The 23254-nt window shown below is 38.3% G+C and overlaps 1 protein-coding gene across 15 annotated transcripts in view; it reads right to left on the bottom strand.

Annotated features, from left to right (window-relative positions):
- KLHL13 (kelch like family member 13) overlaps window positions 1–23254 on the bottom strand; it is a 168546-nt gene that overhangs the window by 63657 nt on the left and 81635 nt on the right. For 9 of the 15 annotated variants that reach the window (XM_049872657.1, XM_049872660.1, XM_049872658.1 and 6 more), the window contains one exon: window positions 3128–3193. The exons of 4 other annotated variants lie outside the window; for them this stretch is intronic. In XM_049872657.1, the coding sequence (XP_049728614.1) occupies window positions 3128–3193 (66 nt within the window). Of the gene's footprint in view, window positions 1–3127; window positions 3194–16355; window positions 16481–23254 lie in introns of all 15 variants that reach the window. 2 more of the 15 variants (XM_049872666.1, XM_049872667.1) reach the window with 2 other exon arrangements.

The following is a 23254-nucleotide window of genomic DNA, read 5'->3' as shown; positions in this document are numbered from 1 at the left end:
ATAAATCTTGGTTACAAATACCTACAGAGTAATCACAATAAAATAATGTTTGGCTAACCAGAAAGGGACAGTTTTCATGGAAAGCTAATCCTAATAACTCATTAAGATTATACAACTACAATATTACTTACATTTTCCATGAAAAAGGGACCTTTATAATCAATTGCATTTTTTAAAAAACCATTTCCTAAGTCAAATCATTAAAGCTTTAAACTCTCTACACACACATCCATAGAAATACATAATATGAATAACTGAAAATAAAAGGTTTTAACTATGTAATGAAAGGAGAAATCTTATACATCAAAAAAAAAAAAAGATTCAACTTCACACTTGAGACTTGTGCCATAATGTGTCCAACAGCTTTCGTAATGGTGTAGTTAGTTTATAGTCACAATATTTGTCTACTATGGTTGTGCCCAAGAGACTTAAAAGCTGTCCAATACCTCTATTTTCATGACTCAAGATCCTTCTCATTTTCTAATTTAGAATTCTTTGGTCATTTTAAATTCTACAAAACAAGTTAAAAGTATAAGAGCAGCTATTCTATAGAATGCCAAGTATATGGTGGTAAGTCTAAGTTACAGAAGCTAGCCAAAAAGTGTGCAATTTGAAATTACTATGCCTGCAAAACACATTTAGCAAATTAAAATCTTATCATGTAAAAACATCATTAAGTCATCTTATATACAGTTTTCATGTGTCGTGATCTAAAACCAAGTTAGTGTTAAAGCTAAGTTTATCACCATTGGATGCAATGTTTATCCAATGCAGGGGGGCATCTCTTCTCCTCTATCTCATGCTCTCATACTAACGAGTGTAAATACTATTTTGATATTTAAAAAATTTTTGATATTAGGGAATAAAAAATAGAATTCATCTTCTAGGTTGACCCTACGTTTAAGCTAGAGTTAACTTAAATCTGGGTTTTCCTGACTGCTTTTCTAAAGCTCTTTACTTCAAATAATAGGTTTAGAACCACTTAATGTCTTCATAATCAGATTTTTGTTTTAAATAACCAGTTATTTCTTATGGAATGCTGAAGCTATGTAACACTTGAGTAAAAAACATTTTCCCTCCAGCTAGCGTATATTTATTCATTCATTCCTTATTTGGCTCTATCTAAGTCAGAGACAATGTTGAGCATTTTTAGGAGTCTTCCACTACAGGGTCTGGCCATTTTGTTTGAATTCCTATGATACTGTTCAGTCACTAAACAAAAATATTTATGTTTAGGGGTTTCCAAAAATACCAAATTTTGAGCTTCAGGTTTATAAAGCACAGAATATATTAATTTGTATTTCAATAAGGGGAAAGAGGTAGCAAGACTTAACTTAAACTGATACTCTTAAACAGGAAAAAAGTATTAGCAATTTTATTGATTAGGACCACGCTTTTGCATTCGTCAACTCAAATGCATTTGTTTCAGTTGTGGCCTCCTCAATTTATTAGTCATTACTGACAATGTAAGAAAGACTGCTTGAACTTCCCAAATACCCAAATCAATCAACTCCCTATGCCTAGCCCAAAACCTATAAAGGAGGTGCTTGCTGAATTAGTTCAATCATCAATAAATACTGAGAAATTATGACTTTGCTAAATGTTACCAGTATACAAAGTAACACATGTTCCCTGGCCACAAGGCCCTTACAATCTAATCAGGCAGACTCAATATTCACATATGAAAAATGAGTTAGCATGAATACATTGCTACAGTAAAGCCTTAACTCTTTAGAACCCTGGCTAGTCTAGTTTTCTAGACATTTTTAAAATTATTTTAAATTGAAGCCAATTGGGAGAGGCTAACTCTTCAAAATATCAAAACTTACTTATTTTTCACCTTTTGGTGGAAATCTTCCTGCCCTTTACCTTCTTCGAGGGTCTAAAATGGACCCGGTGGCCTTTTACAAACCCCTCACAGTCACCATAATGCACAGTAGCCATTGTGATATGCTTCAGATGTAGACAGAGCAAGCTATGCAAGTAGTAGCTGTCACTCCTCACCTTTGCCTGCCCCCCACCCACCTGCTCTGGTTGACAGGCCTTAGACCTGGAACACAAACACTACAGAAGGAGGCTCTTTTCTTTACTCTCCAAAATAAAAGCCCTCTACCTCTAAGGCATAAACTTCAGCATGCATAAGAATCACGTGGGGTGAATGTTTAAAATGTAGAAGTCTGGTAGTAGGGCCCAGTATTCTGCAGCTTGAACAAGTACCCCAGAAACACTGTTTTAAAGTCAAGGTTGTTAGCCTTTGCTCAAGCTACAGAGCTACAGTGAGATTGTATTTTCTCCCTCAGCCCCTGGCCTTCTTCAGGACATCAGTGTTGGCTGCTTATCACCCTCCCTGTGGCTTCTAATTGCTAACCCTGTTACTGAGGCCTGATGTATTTCTTCTCCTCCCCTCCCCTCCACCTTCATTTTTCTTTCTTTTCTCTCCCCTTCCATTTCTAGCCTGTTTCCTGGCTTTCACGCAAAAGCTGCCCTCTGGGCACCAGTGGCCAGCCAGCACTGCCCACAACCATCATCTTGCCCTACCACACTCCAGATCCTTCCAGGTCTGGGCGAGTCTGAAAGCAGTCTCCAGCTGGCTGATAAATAGTCACAGAGGCAGACAAGCAGACAGATGCAAAGGGAGAAATTGTGAAGTGCAGCAATTAGAAAACAAAGGCAATATAAAATATGTTGATGGTGCAATACAGATTTTAAAAGTTGAAAATCAGTTTCCAACTTCTTCCATGAGGTAGAATGCAGAAGGACAGAGCTAAGCTTCAGGCACCTGTGATACGGTATAGCTCTGCCACAAACTAGCTTTGTGACTTCCATTGTTATTTTCCCTCATCTGTAAAACAGGGAAAATGCCACCTTCCTTGCCGGTCTCACAGAAATGTCATGAAAACCAAGTGAACTTATGTTCATAAAAGCCCAGTGAAAAATATAAAGCACAGTATGATAATGTGTGGTATAAAAAATTTTATCCTTTTTTTGTCTTAATAAACACAGTACCCTAGACATTATTGAAACTTTCTTTGATAACAGAATGTCTTCTAGTATCTCAGGGTCTTTTTTATGAAAACAAATTCTCATTGACAGATAGGTAGAAGAAAATGCAGACCCTCAGACATACCCTGAAGTTGATTTTTTGAATATATCCTTGAAATCGGCTTGTTTTAAAGACAATTGCCTCCGTCTCCTGAAAGTGGAGTGTAAAAAAAAAAAAAAAAAAGAATGTGGTTAATCGTGGCTCTATTGTATTCAGTTCAGATTTTTCAAAGCATACCCCACAAATATTTTAGCTATAAATTACTAAACCCTGTATTGTAAATCCTGAACAGTTTAAGACCACACAGAACAATTTAAAAATATCCAAATTAACTTAAAAAAAAAAAAAAAGGCTTAACTAGAAAGCCATAAGATTGTTTTTAGAAGCTCTCTTTATGTTTCATAAAGTGTGGAATATAGATTGACATTAAATACAATATTTATTGGCAGCTGATCTAAGAGACTAAACTAGCCAAATTTGGACCCAAAGAAATACTTTTCCAGTAAATACATACTCAGCGCTTGGAATGCTTTGTCATTTTCTAGCTTTTTTCTCGCTTAAAAAGCTAGAAAGGTCAATTCTTTGTTGATATACTGTTTTGTCATAAAAACCTGAAAGCAAATGATACACATTTCAAGCTTTCAGAGAACAGATGGCTAATGTTCTTCTACGTTCATTTACTACCAATTTTCTTTATTTTCATACTGCTTGTAATTAATAAAAACATATAAATAGATGTACTGTCTCCTAACCAGGAGATTTTGTTTTTATGAAGTTCTGTCATATATCTAACTCCTTTGGGCTAATACAAAAGGCAACGTTGAAGAGACACAGTTCTGGTACTGTCTCAGGAATGCAGCTTTAAAATTCGAGATGACTATAGAAGCATTGCAGTATATGCTGTCAACGGTCAACACTCTTAAAAAATTAAAGTGTGCGGCAGATGTTTGAGGAGTACTTGCACAAAAATGAATTTATTTACATTTATTTCATTTCTGTTGTTATTAGCTTATAGAAAGTAAAGAGTAGCCTTATCTAGCCTTTTCTTCAAAATGAACCATTTCGTTTTTCCTGGGTCATCTCACAAGCCCTATTGAATTATTAAAGTCACAACTAAATCAAAGTCATAGTCTAACAGTATCTTTAAAAAGACCTTATCCAAAATGTTCTCCTAAATCTAATGAGTTTCTACGCACAGGGTAAGTGGGAAGTATTTCTTTTTTAGACTAGTAAATTCCAAACAGCAGCTCCTTAATGACAATATTATTTCAAAGTCTACTTTTAAAATGCTATACATATAAAAATTATTATTTTTGCATCATAAAAGTCTACAATGGGTTAAATGCACCCTTGTCAAGTTTTAGCATTAGGGGCAGCTTCACCAAATAAAAATAACAATTATATTACTTCTTTGCCTAAAAATACAGTAAAATATCTTTAAATACAGCTTATTTTATATTCCTATTAGTATTATTCCTTTTCTTTGTGTATTTAAGAAGAATCTGGTGTGCCACCTTCTGGTAACTGGGTGAAATTATATATCTCTACACAAGTCACTATTCTTTATTTTAACTTTTCAAATATAGATATATTTTTTAATCTGCAGTACATTGAAGCTATATAAATAAAGCTATACCACAGTCTGAAATCAAGTAAAATTTTCCTAGATTTAAAAAAAAAAAAAAAGAAAGAAAAACACCAAGCCTCACACATGCTTCCTATGATTTTTTCATGGTTACCAATATGTCTCCTGAATTCTACAATACACATAAAATTGATTTTTGTATACCGCTTCACAGCCACATGTGCAAATAACAGGCTTGCTATTTTAATGAACAAATAACAGCAGTAAATAAAGGAAAAGAAAGGTCTCTTACCAATAAGCCCATTTTTCTCTTAAGGTTTGAACTCTCATCATTTGTCATGTTCTTGTGGATCCCTCTCTCATCAAATTCTCTGGAGTTTTAAAGTTAAGAGCTGTGATGCACGGCTAGGCTCTGCTACATAGTAGCGCACCCCAGTGCCTCTGTCTGGTATAACACTTCAGTTTTAGCTCCCAAAAGCAGAAACAGGCTTTCTGCATTCAAAAATCTATGCACACCTTCCCTTGATAGGAAATTGTAGTCAGCGTGATTGAGCTATTTATATTTCGTATCTAAACTCCTGATCAGATATGAAGATTAGAACCACGAAAATCTTGTGTTTAGTTCCAGTAAGCTGAACAGGCACAAAGTTTGATCGTTAACACTGAGGTGAAGTGAGGCAAAGACTACTAACACCAGGAGATCTGACATAGAAAACGCATTTAAAAAAAAGAAAAAAAAAATACCTGAAAGTAACCTGTTATTTTCATATTCTCTTAAATCTTCATTATCTTTAACTCTTCCTTCTCCCTTGCCCCTAATAGTCATTATATCCTATCCTTTTATCTTTAGCAATTTTCCAGGAATCAACCCTCTAGTTTCTTTTGCAAAAAACACATAAGTGGTTTCCCTGCATCTCCCACCTTCAATCTATCTATCAAATTGCTTCTAGATGACTCTCTTAAAATAACACCATACCAAAAAAAAAAAACAAACTTGTTGCTATCAAGTCGGTTGGAGCCCTGGTGATGCAGTGATTAAGAGCTCAGCTGCTAACCAAAAGGTCAACAGTCTGATTCTACCAGCCACTCCTTGGAAATGCTATGGGGCAGTTCTACTCTCTCCTATAGGGTCACTATGAGTTGGAATTGACTCAACAGCAATGAGTAAATAACACTACACCTAATGTAAATTAGGTGTTCAATACATATTTTATTCAACAAATAAGTATGTGTTAAGAATTTATTAGGTGTTAGAAACTATGCTGGGTGATATGGTTGTTAAGGCAAATAAGACAGCATCCCTTGCTCTCTGGAAGCTCCTAGTTAAGTGAGGGAAGCAGAGAAGTACACTGACAACACAAAATATGGCGTACAAGCTTTAGTAGTATATGCCAAGGCTACCACAGCAGCGGAGTATGAACGAATATCGTGCTGCAGCTGAGCACAAATGAGGCCTTCATGAGGTGGACTGTAGAAGAAATAGTCTGTGTAGAGGCATAGAGATTTGAGGGAGTACAACATAGTGAGGGGTTTGGGAAAGTCTTCATATGGCTAGAAAGAATTTAGGGTAAATAGCATTGAGGAGTGTGGCTTTTACCATATGCAGAAACAAAACCATAGAAGACCTTATATGCCAGTGAAGAGGCTTGTGTTTTATCCTGTGGGCTATGTGTAGCCATTTGTTGAATGAGTGGATCTCTCAAAGAATGCAGCAAGCAAGCAACCAACCAACCAATCAACAAATCAATAAACTCTATACAGCCTGGCACGAAGAACTCACTACAAGCTGGTCTGACCTACTCTTCCAGTTTACTGTTCTAGTACTTCATAACTCCAACTCTCCACTCTGTCTCACAACCATGTCTTGTTCATTCTCTCCTTTGCTCCAGAGGTGCCTCCTGCATGAAATCTCTCCCATTCTTCCCTTTTCTGAACTCAACCCATCCTTCCTGATTCAGCTTAAATTCCATTCTTTTCTGTGACATCTTCCCTGGTAATTTGAGACTACATTTTTTTTTAACCTCCATTACAGGTTCTGTGCACTTTTCCTAACACTTAGTACACAATGTTCAAGAGATATTTTTGCTCCTTTGCCCAATAAGTGGAACAAGGTAGTGAGGACACAGCACTGACTGGGACAAAGGTTATTAGAGCCTGAGGATGTGCAGGCCTAAGAAAGCCTACCTTCCTAGCCTTCACAATATACACTAATCTTAGCAACTTTTTTCACAGTTCCCAAGCCTGAAAAGCAAAAGGTATAAATTGTGAAGAGAGTTAGACCTGTGTCTAGCAGCAACCCGTCATTACTATGCAACATTGTTAGCGCTACACATTATAGCTCTGGTTCAAAAATTCCAGAGAACTGATGACAAAGGGATAGCAATAAAGTAGTTGAATGATGGACCTGGATGTTGGAAAGAGAGAGCTGTGAGGGGGGGAAAAACTGTGATTATATTTTACTACCTACAGTAAATCAAGAGAATTCAATAAACATACAATAAACAAAACATATTCATGAAGACTTCAAAAAGGGATAGGAGAGTGAGGGTAGAAGATTGGATCCAGAAGGTTTAGATCTCTGAGGATGGGCTATCACAAGAGGAAATCTAAGTCTAAGAAGGAGGTGTTTTTATGATATAATAGTGTTAGTTGGGAAATTAAGCAAAGACAAGAAGCTTCACCAGAGAAGCATATCTGGGGTATAAATATTTAGTGTTCTTTCCCTATGGAACCTCATTATGCTCACTGTCAAAGTATTCAAACTTTCAGTGATGTTAGCATTTAGCATTCAGCTTTGTCTCCTTTTTATGTATGTGCAATCTCTCAGATTATGTAATGACGCAAAAACCGTGGTGTTTTGTTCCATGTAGATAATAAAAATTTTTTTTTATCTTAGGCAACCAATTCATGTTAAAGTGGGTTAAGAGGATTCTGCCAACAGTTTCAAAAAAAAGCAGTTAATACTTGAAAATATTCTCTCAATGACTACAAAATTTCCAAGATAAAAACTGTCTAAACCTTTCCTTCCTGTTTACTGAGTGCAAAAACTGACCACTTTCTTTTCCACTAACTTCTAAGGAAAAAATTCAAAAACAGAAAAAAAAAAAAAAAAAGGAAAATATGATTTTGGACGCATGCCATACTGTTCCCAAGGTATCTTCCAAAAAGGGCAGAATTTGGAGGGATATAAAAATTATTTAATTCCTCAAGTCTTCATAAGAATATTTTAAAACTATGTATCAACAGTACCATAGGTTTGAAAACAAAGAGAAGTAAGTCAGACCATTTCCTCATTCAGTTTTGTGGAAAACTGATCAACTGCCAGAGGGCTTAGATTTCCTTCGGGGTTGGCAGGAAATAAAAAAAATCAACAATCATATTATATTCCGACTAGAATAATTTTATCCAAATTCACATAAGAAATTCAGCTAGAGGCTGTAAAAGGAAAAAAAAAATCAGAGGTTCTCAAAGTATGCCAGATGAATCACTAATAGTCTGTCAGTGTCCTGGTAAGTCACAAGTAAGTCTCTTATAATATTAGTGACTATGATGACAGGGTCAATATTTGGCTAGTATAAATAATTCACTTACATTCCATTTAAAATAGCGTCATCATGTTATCTCATCCAAAGCAGTATTCTTCCCCTTTTCTTCTGGTGTATGTAAGGTGGCTCAGATTAGGATAGTGGTTTACAGTTTTCTGCCCTAGGCTGTCAATTTTGAGAGCTACTGATCTAAGGCAAGGTTGCTCAGAGGAATTTACACTGTAAGAAACTGCTCACATTTCTATAAGCCAGAAGTTCATATTTCAGCTGAAGTCTCAGATGCCAAGACTATTACCACTCAGTCTAATTAGGGTGGGGTGGGGGGAGACATGGTCAAAGGAAAGAATATGACTAGGAGTGCCTTTTGCTGCTACTAATAACTACTGCCTGTACTGTCATTGGATTAGGGAAAATGGCAAAAGAGGTAGAAGGCCAAAGTTTCATAACCCCTCAGTCCCACTGGAATGAATTAGAACCTTCTCATAAACCTCTAAAAGGTAAGAAAACTCAGGTCATACCACTATATGGTAACATAAATGATTGAAGAATCATTCATGGTTAATTCAAAGTACTTGTTGTTGTTGTGTTGTTAGTTGACATCAAGTTGGCTCCAACTCATGGTGACCTTATGTATAAAAACAAAATGTTGCTTGCTCCTACCCCATCTTCATGATCATTGGCATGCTTGAGGCCATTGTTGCAGCTATTGTGTCAATCCATCTCACTGAGGGTTTCCCTTGATTTCATTGGCCTTCTACTTTACCAAACATGATGCCCTTTTCCAGCAATTGGTCTTTCCTGATGACATCCAAAGTTAGCGAGCCAAAGTCTCGCCATCCTCACTTCTAAGGAACACTCTGGTTAGATTTCTTCTATGACCAATTTGTTTGCTGTTTTGGCAGTCCACTGTGTATTTAATATTCTTCACCAACACCACAGTTCGAACACATCAATTATTCTATCTTACTTTTACATTATACAACCTTTGCACGAACATGAAGCAATTAAAATTACCATGGCCGGTCAAGCACACCTTAGTAATCAAAGTAACATCGTTGTTTTTTTAAAACTTTGAAGAAGTCTTTTGTAGCAGATTTGCTCGATGCAATACGAGGTCCTTTGATTTCTTGACTGCTGTTTACATAAACGTCGATTGTTGGGAAGTTCAAACTATCATGTTAGATTGGAAACATAGAAATAAGCTAAGTGACATAACAAGACAGAGGGCAGACACATGAAGTTAATGAGAAAGTAAGAATATTTCTATTTGTCAATTACTTTTCAATCTAGACAATCTACAAAATATTTTGTAATCGGTAGATATTTATTATCAGTAGATAGCCTCAATCACCAGAATTTCAAGTAAAAGAATTTAATATACCTCTTAATTTTAAAGAGTCTTATAATCATTTTCAACCCAACCCTGAGGTAGGCAGTGCAGGTGTTAATATTCCCATTTTCCTAATGAAGAAATCAAGTTGTTAACTGACTAGGCTCAAGTGACAGAGCTTCTGAGAGAACTAAAAACCAAGAATCCAGGTCCCCTGACACCTAATTCAACGATTTTTCCCCTTTCTGTTCACTAGCCACCCCTGCATTGTATTGATATTTAATTTAGGAGAAAAAGCAACAAATATGACCCCTAAACACCACACACACACAAAAATATCTTTCCATACTGATCACAGGGTAGGAAATGGCTGGAAGTGGAGAGGAAAAGGTCATGGAAGCTATAGGATAAAATTTGAAAAATGATCAACCTATACCTGTGCCAGAAACATCTTCCAATGCCCATTCACAGAGCTCTCTTTCATCCCTCATTTAGCAATTTCTTGGCACTTACCCCAAACATGCCATTCTCTCTCATGCCTCAGTGTCTTTGCATATGATACTCCCTCCACTTGGAATCCCCTGCCTTCCTTGTCTACCAAGCAAACTTCTAGCCATACTTAAGTGTTCAAGCATACCTGCTTCCATGAAACCTTCCCTAGCAACCCTTAGTGGACTCAGGTGCTAATTTTTCTACCCCCTACGGCATTTCGAGTATTATAGCTCCTGTCACTGTAGATTATAACTGCTTCTATGCCTCCCTAGACTACAAACTCCTGAAAGATGGTATTAGGTCTTCCTTATATTTTTATTATACATAATTCAGTGCCTGTCACACATTGTTGTTGCTGTGTGCTGTTGAGTTGATTCTGACTCATAGTGGCCCTATAGGACAGAGTAGAACTGCTCCATAGGGCTTCCAAGGCTGTAAATTTTTACAGAAGCCAACTGCCACATCTTTCTCCCGTAGAGCAGCTGGTGGGTTTAAACCACCGACCTTTCCGATAGCAGCTGAGCGCTTTAGCCATTGTGCAACCAGGGCTCCTGTCACGTAGTAACTCAATTTTCCATAATTGAAATGAAGTGAGCGAAGGTTCTTTCCTCTTCTGTGCCCAAGAACTGTTTTGTGATGAAAATTCGTTAAACAAGAAATCATTAAAAGGCCTTATCCTTCCAAAACTAAGATGTTAATCATAAGAAATAAATAAAAGATTACAATTGCAATGACTCCTATTAATGTTTTCATGATAGATCCTGTGTCTTGGTTATCTAGTGCTGCACTAACAGAAATACCACAAGTGGATGGCTTTAACAAGGAGAAATTTATTTCCTCACAGTAAAGTAGACTACAACTCCAAATTCAAGGCATCAGCTCCAAGGGAAGCTTTCTCTCTCTGTTGGCTCTGGAGGACAGTCCTTCTCATCAATCTTCCCCCGGACTAGGAGCTTCTCCATGCAAGAACCCTGGGTCCAAAGGATGCGCTCTGCCTCTGGCACTGCTTTCTTGGTGATATGAGGTTTCCAACTCTCTGCTGGCTTCCCTTTCCTTTTATCTCTTGTAAGATAAAATGTGGTGCAGGCCACACCCCAGGGAAACTCCGTTTACATTGGATCAAGGATGTGACCTGAGCAAGGGTGTTACATCCCACCCTAATCCTCTTCAACATAATCGAATCTTGCCTCATTAACCACAGGCAGAGATTAGGATTTACAACACATAGGAAAACTACATCAATCACAAAATGGAGGACAACCACACAATACTGGAAATCATGGCCTAGCCAAGCTGACACATATTTTGGGGGGACACAATTCAATCCACGACACCGTGTGTGTGGGTGCCTGGCATAGTAGATACACAACAACTTTATGATAGGAGGATGAACAGTTGGATGTCTCAGTAAGTGCCAATAATCATTTTTCCAAGTCAAAATAGTATTGGGAAAGCTAGAAACCAAAGAAACACATTTCATTGACTTGTCAACACCCAGTGCAGTGAATACTGAAAAAATGAAAGTCTCTCCTAAAGCCAGTCATTTCTACAGACTGCTAATTGAAAAGGATAAAAGCATATCCCTTGAACTATTAGACCCTATTAAAGTATTGTTGCAACCAGTGATGATGAAATAGTAAGCCACAAAGTTCAAGTTTGACAATCACTGCTCCATAAGACGGAACGAAAAATAAAACAGTGAATTCAAACAAGCAAGCCACTGCATATCACCAATGCCTAGTAACTAAAACGGTACGGGGATCAGTGCAGAGTAAAACATACAGGTGAAGCACAGGAGGGCCCAATGCTAACAAACCCCCTAACTTTCAAAACAGAGAAAAACATACCTATTTCTTTTATTTGATAAAAGACTATGAATACACTGCACTGATGTGAGAATTATAATTTAGGTTTAAGGACATGTCTCCAATACCTTTCTCACCCCACTTCCTGGCTTCCGCTTTATGCAGGACTGGCAGGATACACATATTAAGGATATTAACATAATGAACAATACAAAGAATAAAAGAGCATTGGTTCCCCATAGGGAAGAGCCTATTTACAACAAGGTTGGGGGCGGGGGTGAGTCTACACCAGCTGTGAGGGAGGGCTAACTGATGTAGACCATTACCCACTATTTTGGGATGTTCTACATTAGAAAGACTGGAGGCTTTTATGTAAAAGAAGAGAAATTTGGTCTTATAAAAGGGAGCTTTGTTTTGCTAACACTGAACTTGAATTTTGTTACTGGGGCACAGAAACCTTATGGGTTGGTCGAAATTCAAGAGTCATAAAAGACTCTAAGATCCAAGCCACAGAGAACAGTCAGACTGTCAGGGAGGCAGACACTAGCAGTTAAAGGAAGAAGTCCCAGGACAATGAAAAAACAGTAGCCAAAAATAGCATTCTGTATTAAACAATCACGAGCCAAGAGTGAACTTGACACCCCATCATTTCAAATTCAACATTTAGAATTAATTATGGCTTCCATATTACTTTCATCATCTCAACCTTCTATTCAAAAACCTGCCATGACTCCTCACTTTTGTGGATGTATTTGTCGACTCCACTTTCAAGGTTCCCCTCCACCCCAGCCCCACCTATCTATTCAACCCTGTTTCCCACTGTAGGCGGTCCCAGATTGGCACACAACTAAAAAACACAATACCACCTTACCCAGAACTGTGATGGGAGCTATTATTAAAAAAATAAATTAAACAACTAACAGCTTATAGTGAATCTGTGGATTCAAGAGAGAAAAGCATAGAACAGTGTGGGGGAGGGAGGTGAAGAGCAAAGGGAAATCAGGCAAAACTCTTAGCCAGAGCTTTCCCTGTCCCCAAATCATCTACAATGTGAACCCACTTGTGAACTTACTCTCCCTTTCCCCCACCCTTCCTTCCGCTCTCTCTCTCGCTCTCTCTCTCGCTCTCTCTCTCGCTCTCTCTCTCGCTCTCTCTCTCTCGCTCTCTCTCTCTCTCGCTCTCGCTCTCTCTCTCTCTCGCTCTCTCTCTCTCGCTCTCTCTCTCGCTCTCTCTCTCGCTCTCTCTCTCGCTCTCTCTCGCTCTCTCTCTCGCTCTCTCGCTCGCTCGCTCACTCTCACTAGCACATTGTTTGCTTTGTACTACTGCCAAAAATTGCAGCAATTACAGGTTCATTTGAGCTAACAAGAAGCCTGTTAAAATTATAAGTACAGCTGCCAGGATGAGGTGTTTATCAGTTATTCACACATTGGTGTGAATGAGTTCACTCAAGTTTCTTCAAATAGCAAAGAGCTGTTGCCCTGAGGGAATGGGGTGGGCTGCAGGTGGGAGAGAGCCTTTTGGAGCCTCTGCAGCTTTGGGTGGGGTGCTATTTCAAGAAAATTAGCAGCAGGAGGGCTTTGAGGGCCTGGAGATAGAAAACTGAGATGTAAAAATGAAAAACTGAGAAAGAAAAAAAAGGTGCATTAGGAGTCATGAAAGAAGCTCACCAAAGCTCACTCTATCACTCAAGGTCTTCCAGGATCAGTCCAGAATCCACCATGCCTTTCCCGACCTTCTGCTCTCAGGCCTAGGGCTCAGGCTAGTACTGTCTATGGGACGGGCCAGCTACTTAATCCCATTCCCATCGAGTTGATTCTAACTTAAGTAGATTAAATACAAATTTGGGGCGGGGTCAGAAATCTCACCATCATGTATAATATGGGAGAATGCAATCCTTTATCCAAACATATGGTTTGTAAATAAACCTTTAGAACAAGAAGACACACCATTTATAGGCTGGGAACTACTTGTACTTTTGAACATATACCCTACACACACACACACACACACACACACACACACCCCTTGGTCTCTTTGTTTTGCAAATTGTAGATGGCTTTTCCTGACACCACCCATTCAACTCACATAACATTCTTCTGCCTAGGTGGTCACAGTGCAGGGAACATCTGCAGTCACAAAACAATGTGAAATGTGCTATGGTGGAGGTATGCTCAAAGTGACCTGAATGCACATGAGGAGTCTTAAGTGACTTATGGTAGGGAATCAGGGACATTTCACACAGGTAAACACCTGAGCTTCGTGTGTAAAATTGAGCAGGTGTGTGTCACACAGTCAAGTGAAACAGAGAGTATGACTGGGTGTGGGAAGGGGGCAAGACTAATTAAGGCACAATTGCAATTGTGACAACATAAAGTCTTTTTTACCGTGATGAAATACATATAACAAAAAGTCAGCCCTTTTAACGATATTTTTATTGTTGTAAAAATGTAGATTACACATTTGCCAATTCAACATCTTTCATATGTAAAATTTAGTGATATCAACTACATCAATCGTATTCAACTATCACCACTATCCATTTCCAAATTTTTTCATCACCTTTAACAGAAGTTCTGTGTCCCCTAAGCAATGAGTTTCCCTTTGTCCCCTCTCCCACCTGCCCCTGATAACGACTGATAAATATAAGTTTCTATATACTTGCCTCTTCTAGAAATCTCATATAAGTAGGAGCATATGATTTGTCCTTTTGTGTCTGACTTTCACTCAACAATGTTTTCAAGGTTCATACATGTATTCATGGATGAATACTATTCCATTGTATGTATATATACAACATTTTGTTCATTAATTCTTTTCTCGATGGATACTTGGTTTGTTTCCGCCTTTTGGCTATTGTGAATAATGCTGCAGTGAACATTGATGTCCAAGTATCTGTTTCAGTCCCTGCGTTCAAAGCATTTGGGAATTGCTAGGAGGGGAATTTCTGGGCCTTATGATAATTCTATTAACTTTCAGAGGAACTGCTAAACTGTTTTATACTGTGACTGAACCATTTTATACTCCCAACAGCAATGGATAAGGATTCCAATTTTTCCACATTGTAGCCAACACTTGTTTTCTGTTATTTTGATCATAGCCATCCTAGTGGGTGTAAGGTGGTATCTCATTGTGGCTTTGATTTGCATTTCCATAATAATTAACAACCTTGACAACCTTGAGCACCTTTTCATGTGTTTATTGGCCATTTTATATCTTCTTTGGAGAAAGTCTATTTAAGTCCTTTGCCCATATTTTAATGGGGTCATTTGTCTTTTTGTTGTTGAGTTGTAGGAGTGTGACAACATAAAGTCTTAACCTAAGGCAGTGGTAGCAGAATTAGCAGGGCACATTCAAAAATGTCTTTAGGAAACAAAAGGGACAGGACTTACTGACTGGTGATAATGGCTAACATTTCTTGGGTACTTACCATGTACCAAGTGGTGTTATAAATTCTTTATCCACTTAATTATTTAACTCATTTAATCCTTCCTATGACCTTACAGGAGCCCTGGTGGCACAGTGGTTAAAAAGCTTGGCTGCTAACCAAAAGGTCGACAGTTCTACTCTGTCCTATTGGGTCTCTATGAGTTGGAATTGACTTGGTAGCAATGGGTTTTTTTGTTTCTTTTTTCTTTTTTTTTTTTTTGGTATGACCTTAGAGTACCATTAACATCCTTATTTTACAGAAGAGAAAATGAAGGCAGAGAAAAATTAAGTGACATGACTACAATCCACACAATGAATGAGTACTGAAACTGGAATTTGAACTCAGGCAGTCTAGCTTCAGACTATATATTCATAAACCCTCTATTATACTTTCTTTAACTGTGATATAGTTAACGGGATAGGGGAAGTCAAGGGTGACTTCAAGGTTACTAAGAGAGAAAACCGTAGAGGCAGAAAGGCCACAGTGTATGGAACCTGAATACAGCCTGTTGAATTAATGATTCATGTTCCCTGTTCTTAATTTCAAAAGCAAATTATCTCTAAAATAGTGTCCTATCAACATCCCTTCCTCCAACCAACAATGCCTAAATTAATCTGGGTTTTTGTTTTTACTTGTACTTTGAATTGTTATTTTGTTCCTATATATTCTAGCATTTTCTTGAATGATACTAGTAATCAAACAAGGACCTAGTCTTGACCTCAGTCTGTCTTTCATCTGTTTTAGCACTTGGTACATTCGGCCTCTTCCTAGAATTGGTGGTAGATGTGGCTTCTCTGCGTTATGAGTTTGAAAGTACCTAACGCAGAAAAAAAGACGGCCCCCCAGCACCCAACGTGTACTCAAGAAAATTAACTGGCTTGAACATAGAATATAATGTTTCCTAAAGTCTCCCAATCTTCAGTCATCTGCAAATTGCCTTCATTTTTTTGGTCATATCTCAGTACTATATTATTTATTTATCGTTTAAATCAACTATTTTTAAACTTACATTTATTTTAAAAGGAAAACGTACACTTATTACTGCAAATGGAAAACTGGTATTGCTTACCACAGAGAAAAGGCAACTGTAAAAATTGATATATAACTCCTCAAATAAAAAATACTCACGTTCAATCTAACATCATCCTCTGCCCCAGACAGTGCCACATCCACCACACTCTGTGTGTGTTTCGAAATGACACATAGGGTTAGAAGGTTTCACACCAGAATGTGCACGTGTCTCCAAACATATGCTATGGAAGGAAAGAGGTTCATTTTCATCATGCTTATGAGAATACAAATTTCAAATATTTTTCATCATTTCGTATGATATTCGTTTCCTTTGTAGTTGGTCCTTTTACAACAGTACCACGTGGTTTCGGTAATTAGAAAATTTGATGATCTTATCTATCTGAAGATACATGACTGATTTTATCAAAATTTCCATCATAGTCAGCATATTTACTTGTTCAAAGTTCCATTTTTATGCACTGATCCATATTGGATTCAACAATAACAACAGGGAAAAACAACAACAAAAACAGAGCACAGGTTTGATTCCAATTTGCAATTAGGAATACTATAAATACTTCGCATTATTTAAAATTACCAGCTTCTGGATGTAAAGTTTTGCTGTATCACTGAAATGAATGCAACACTTCATTCCTGGACATGCCTGGGCACTGCACCAGTAATTCATTTAGCCTGGATGAGACACTGTCACTTACTCTAGTTTTGACTTCAACAATAATATCCACAAATGTGACACACTAGGCTTTTCCCCACAAAAAACATTAAAACAAACAGCAAAACTATTCAAAATCGAAGGTGTTAGTCTGTGTACGGCCAGTAGCATGCACACCACCAGTAGCATCCACACCAAACATCAGAAAACACTGATCTGGTACAACCTATTTTTAAAAGCTAAACATGCTATGTTCATATTTTATGTGTGAAAGAAACAGAAAGCTTCCATCTTGTCTGCAAAGAGACAAAGAAAAGGTGTGGAACTCAGCACAAAGTAAATCAAACTGAAGAAGGAGGTTTCTAACAAACCTGAAGACTCATACCTTTGACTTCATAAGAGAGTGGTTATTAAGTGTCTTTGGTGGTCATCTCACAGAACCTAAGCTGTAAAGGCAAGTGCTTTAGCAAGGACTCATAGTCACTTGCACTTTGCAACATCTTCCACTGGGAGATGCACTCATCCTGTGATTTGACAGGCTACTTTGTGTTCAAAGAGTAACCACCTCCGATTTTATTTCAACAGTATGTTACATCTCCTCCTAAATTCAATCATATATGTCATTCACTATAAAGTTCTACACCCACTAACACTCTCTACTGGCAAACAAGATAGAATGAATCTTACTGGTTTTTAAACAAATCGTTTCCCTTTTTCAACATAAAGATTATCTAAGAATCTTTGTATCTACTTCTGTAGGGAAAGGATTTAACTAATTTTTCAAATGCAGGTATTCATTGACATACACAAAAATATAAAACATACCTGAAAAGTTGTATAAAAAATAGAATTTTTTACCTTGAAAACTTCTACTGCCACTGACTTCTGGTATCTAACTGGACGTAGGTTTCAATTAAAAACAAACAAGCAAAACTCTGTTCCCAACCAAAATATTTTAAAATAAGTCCAAAACATAATAACTTAATATAAGAAAACCCATAACGATTAAATATGATAATATATGCCAAGTGCCTAGCACAAGACCCATTGCGTTATAGCCATTTAACAAATGGCACCTATTAGACACTTCGGAAACCTTGGTGGCATAGTGGTTTAGTGCTACGGCTGCTAACCAAGAGGTCGACAGTTCAAAACCACCAGGCTCTCCTTGGAAACTCTATGGGGCAGTTCTACTCTGTCCTATAGGGTAGCTATGAGTCGGAATCGACTCGACAGCAGCTGGTTTGGGTTATTAGGCCCTTCAAATTTAGTGGCTCTCCTTGCAACTAAACCAGGGATCCTCAGGCTGGAATTAAGTTCTAATTGTCAGAGTTTCCATAACACAATTTGTTCCCCTATTTTAGCACTCAGAGCATTCTGCTTATCTAATAATTACCTGAATTTATATACCTGCTTTATTAGGTTATAAGCACTCCTGAAGGTATCTCAAAGCTGTTAAAAATAAAATATAATTTGAAAATTAAAAACATGGAACAGAAAGCTATTTAATAACTGCAAGTAATAACCCCAATTTTTGTAGGGTGCCCTGCCAACTACAAAACACTTTCATGTCCTTGATTTCATTAATTTATGATCTTTTATAACCTCTACCTTACAAATAAAGAAACTGAGACCCAGAGAACTCAGGTGACAGCCTCTCAAATATAAACCTGGGTTGTGGTTATTGTTGTTGTTGCTAGGTGCCGTCGAGTTGGTTCCGGCTCACAGCAACTCTAGTTACAACAGAAAGAAACACTGCCCAGTCCTATGCCATCCTTACAACTGTTGTTATGCTGGAGCCCATCATTACAGCCACTGTGTGAATCCATCTCATTGAGGGTCTTCTCTTTTGTTGACCCTCTACTCTACCAAGCATGATGTCCTTCTCCAGAGACTGATCTGTCCTGACAACATGTCCAAATTATGTCAGATACAGTCTCATCATCCTTGCTTCCAAGAAACATTCCTGGTTGTACTTCTTCCAAGACAGATTTGTTCATTCTTTTGGCAGTCCATGGTATAATCAATATTCTTTGCCAAAAATTGATTCAAAGGCATCAGTTCTTCTTCGGTCTTCCTTATTCATCATCCAGCTTTCACATGCATGTGAGGCGAATGAAAACACTTTGGCTTAGGTGAGGAGCACCTTAGTCTTCAAGGTGACATCTTCGCTTTTTAACATTTTCAAGAGGTTTTTTTGCAGCAGATTTGCCCAATGCAATGTGTCTTTTGATTTCTTCACTTCCACTTCCATGGGTGTTGATTGTGGAACCAGGTAAAATGAAATCCTTGACAACTTCAGTCATGATGTTGCTTACTGCTCCAGTTGTGAGGATTTTTGTTTTCTTTATGTTGAGGTGCAATCCATACTGAAGGCTGTAGTCTTTGATCTTCATCAGTAAGTGCTTCAAGTCCTCTTCACTTTCAGCAAGCAAGGTTGTGTCATCTGCATAACTCAGGTTGTTAATGAGTCTTGCTCTAATCCTGATGCCCCATTCTTCTTCATATAGTATTATTTGCTCAGCATACAGATTGATTAGGTATGGTGAAAGAATACAACCCTGACGCACACCTTTCCTGACTTTAAACCAATCAGTATCCCCTTGTTCTGCTCGAACGACTGCCTCTTGATCTATGTACAGGTTCCTCATAAGCACAAACTAGGTGTTATGGATTTAATTGTGCCCACTAAAAAGGTGTTGAAATCCTAACCCCTGTACCTGTGAATGTGATCGTGTTTGGGGGAAATAGGGGTTCACTTTGAAATGGTTAAGCATTTGGCTGCTGACCAAAAGGTCAGCAGTTTGAATCCACCAGCCACTCCTTGGAAACCCTATGGGGTAGTTCTACAAGGTCATATAGGGTCATTATGAGTCAGAATCAACTCCATGACAGCAGGTTTCTGTGATGTTAATGAGGCCATATAGGAGTAGCTAACATGGGTCCTAAACTTAATCCCCATGACTAGTATCTTCTAAAACGGAATATAGACACAGAGAGACACACAGATACACAGGGGGAAGATGCCATGTGAAGACAGAGGCAAATGCACCTTTAAGCCCAGGAACACAAGGATTGCTGACAGCTACTAGAAGTTGAAGGAGTCCCTCTGGGTGGCACAAACGGTTAAACTCTAGACTACTGGCCAAAAGGTTGGCACTTTGAACCCACGCAAAGGTGCCTCAGAAGACAGGCCTGGTGATATGCTTCCAGAAGACCACAGCCTTGAAAACTCTACGAAGCAATTCTACTCTGCATACATGGGGTCACCATGAGTCGCAATGGATTCAAGGGCAACTAAGAACAACAACTGGAAGCTGAAGGCAATGAAAAAGAATGATCCTCTAGGGGCAACGCCCCGAATTCAGACTTCTAGACTCCAGAACTGTGAGGAAATAAATTTCTCTTCTTTAAAGCCACCTGATTTGTGATATTTTGTTATAGCAGCTCTATGAAACTAAGACACTGAGATTAGAAAGAGACTACAAAGGACATCATGTTTAGTAAAGGAGAGGGTCAGCAAAAAAGGGGGAGACCCTTAAGGAGGTGAATTGACCCAGTGGCTGCAACGATGGGCTCAAGCATAACAATGATTGTGAGGATGGCATAGGACCTAGCAGTGTTTCATTCTGTTGTACATAGGGTCACTATGAGTCGGAACTGACTCAACAGCACCTAACAACAACAAAGGCAAATAGGGAAAGAAGGGGAGAAGACTAAGAACTAAAGTAGGAGATATAGAGACAAAGAGTTACACAGAGACTCCACGGAAAGAACATTTTACATTTATGGTATTTTAAGACATTCCCTAAAAGATATTTGATATGTGTTGTATTTATTTTCTCAACTATAGGCACAATGGTATCATCTCTTAATAATCACCTTGTAGGTTTTTTGATAGTTTTTTAGAGGTGATATATGGTGGCTCATAGAGACTTTTAACTGGTTGTATCAATCTGGGTCTACTCAGGAGACAGAACCCACCCAATAATTTGACCAGGGAACATTTCATATAAAAAATTATTGCCTATGACAGGGAATCGGAGTGTTGAGGGATTGGCTAGTAATAAGTAAAGACTACTCTAAAAAACAGAGAAATGTCAGCCACGACCCCTAGGGCTGAGATAGAGCACCCAAAGAAGACCTTCCACTGCAGGCTGAGATACCACATCCAAGAAAATGCCTCCAGCCCACGACTGAGATTCAGACCTTGTTGGAGAGGGCATGGCTATAGCTCAATGGAAGGGCAGAGAAGTTGCTGTGGTGTCTGTCTGGAATTTGCCCGAAACCCACCCTCTAGGATCGCTATGAGTCGGAATCAACTTGATGGCATCTAACAACAACAGGGTGCAGGGAAGTCTCTTAGCAGAAGCACTCTGCTACAAAACTGTCTGGGTGGGGGTACCAGGAGAGGCTACTGAACACTGAGTGAAGAAGCTGAGCACTAGCAAAGCTGCCAGAGTGTAAGAACACCCTGCTGAGTGAGTACAATGGAAGCTGGAAGGAAAACCCTCTCCTCCTGAAATGCCTTTCCAGCACCCTCTACTGATAAAACTTCAATGACAGATGGCAAAGGAAACAAATATTTAAAGGGCTCAGGTCTATTTTCACAGAGAAGGCAAACAGTATGAGGTTGGAGCTAAGGGGCAATAAATCGATAACCAGCACTTTGATTAATAAATTCTGTTTTTAATCAAACAAACGACCAAATTATAGTTCAGCTAGGTAAAATACTTGTTTTATCAACTCCAATTTCTATTTTAAAAATTTGCTAGGATAAGAACTGTGTAGCTGTGTTGCTTGGATTCTATTACTTCATACTATATTTTCATTTTACTTGGATTACGTTTTACTTGGATCTGCAATCAATGCCTATGGAAGCAGCAGTCAAAAAAATCAAAGAACGTATTGCATTGGGAAATCCGCCGCAAAAGACCTCTTTTAAGTATTAAAAACACAAAGATGTTACTTTGAGGATTAAGGTGTGCCTGACCCAAGCCATGGTATTTTCAATCGCTTCGTTTGCATGAGAAAGCTGGACAATGAATAAGGAAAACTAAAGATGAATTGATGCCTTTGAATTATGATGTTGGCGAGGAATACTGAATATACCATGGACTACAAAAAGAACAAGCAAATCTGTCTTAGAAGAAGTACGGCCAGAATGCTCCTTAGAAGCGAGGATGGTGTGATTTTATCTCACTTACTCTGGACATGTTGTCAAGAGGGACCACTCACTGGAGAAGGGCATCATCCTTGGTAGGGTAGAGGATCAGCAAAGAGAAGAAGACCCTCAACGAGATGGCTTGACACAGTGACAGCAACAGTGGACTCAAACATAGCAATGATTGTGAGGATGGCACAGGACCGGGGAGTATTTCTGTTGTACATAGGGTCCCTATGAGTCAGAAATGACTCAAAGACACCTAACAACAACATATTTAAAAAGATGTATAACAACTCATATCCACTTATTCACAGAAATGAGATTAAAATTAAGCAGACTTTCCTTCCCAAAATATTGAAGGCAAAGACAATTAGAAGCCTTACTTGGATAATATGCCCTGCTAGGAGACTGGAGAAGAAAATCTTAAAAGACTACGAAGAATACAGGGGTCAAATTACCATCCTCCACCCAGCCTTGTGACACAGTGGTTAAGAACTTGGCTGCTAACCAAAAGGTCAGCAGTTTGAATCCACTAGCCATTCCTTTGAAATCCCACGAGGCAGCTCTACTCTGTCCTATAGGGTCACTATGAGTCAGAATGGACTTAATGGCAATGGGTTACCCATCCTAAAGCCAGATCAGACAATGATACACTATCAATGTGTGGTATGAAGGCTCATATATTTCAGTTATGGACTTATTCCTCAAAATAATGATTTTATATGTTAAAGTGTTTTTCATTGCCAAAGTGCTTTCACAGCTGCTAACTCATTTTATACTTGCGAGATGGGAATTGTTAGTCCCATTTGATAAACCACAAACATTCAAGTTTAATTGGTTAACCTAAGCTCACATAGGTGTTTACCACTGCCCTTCCCCAACACAGACATGCCCAATCACATGTGACAATTCCATTCCAGCTTTTTCATATAAAAATATACTTAAGAAAACCTGATCACTGGAAACCATTTGTTCAAGGCAGTTAAGACTAAAGAAAACAAATAGCTTACAATGAAGAGCTCAAACTGGACTACACATCCACAGATCACTCCGTGGAAATCCGAATATGTAAACCACACCTCCCCAAGGTTCAAATATTCTGGAGAGAAGATAAGATTTTAAGCAAATATTTCTGACTGCTTTTTATAGTTAGTTTGGTCTCCCTCAGACTAAAAG

Source organism: Elephas maximus, chromosome X, assembly GCF_024166365.1.
Source record: "Elephas maximus indicus isolate mEleMax1 chromosome X, mEleMax1 primary haplotype, whole genome shotgun sequence".
Classification (NCBI taxonomy): Eukaryota; Metazoa; Chordata; class Mammalia; order Proboscidea; family Elephantidae; genus Elephas; species Elephas maximus.
This window is presented reverse-complemented; position numbering and strand designations above follow the sequence as displayed.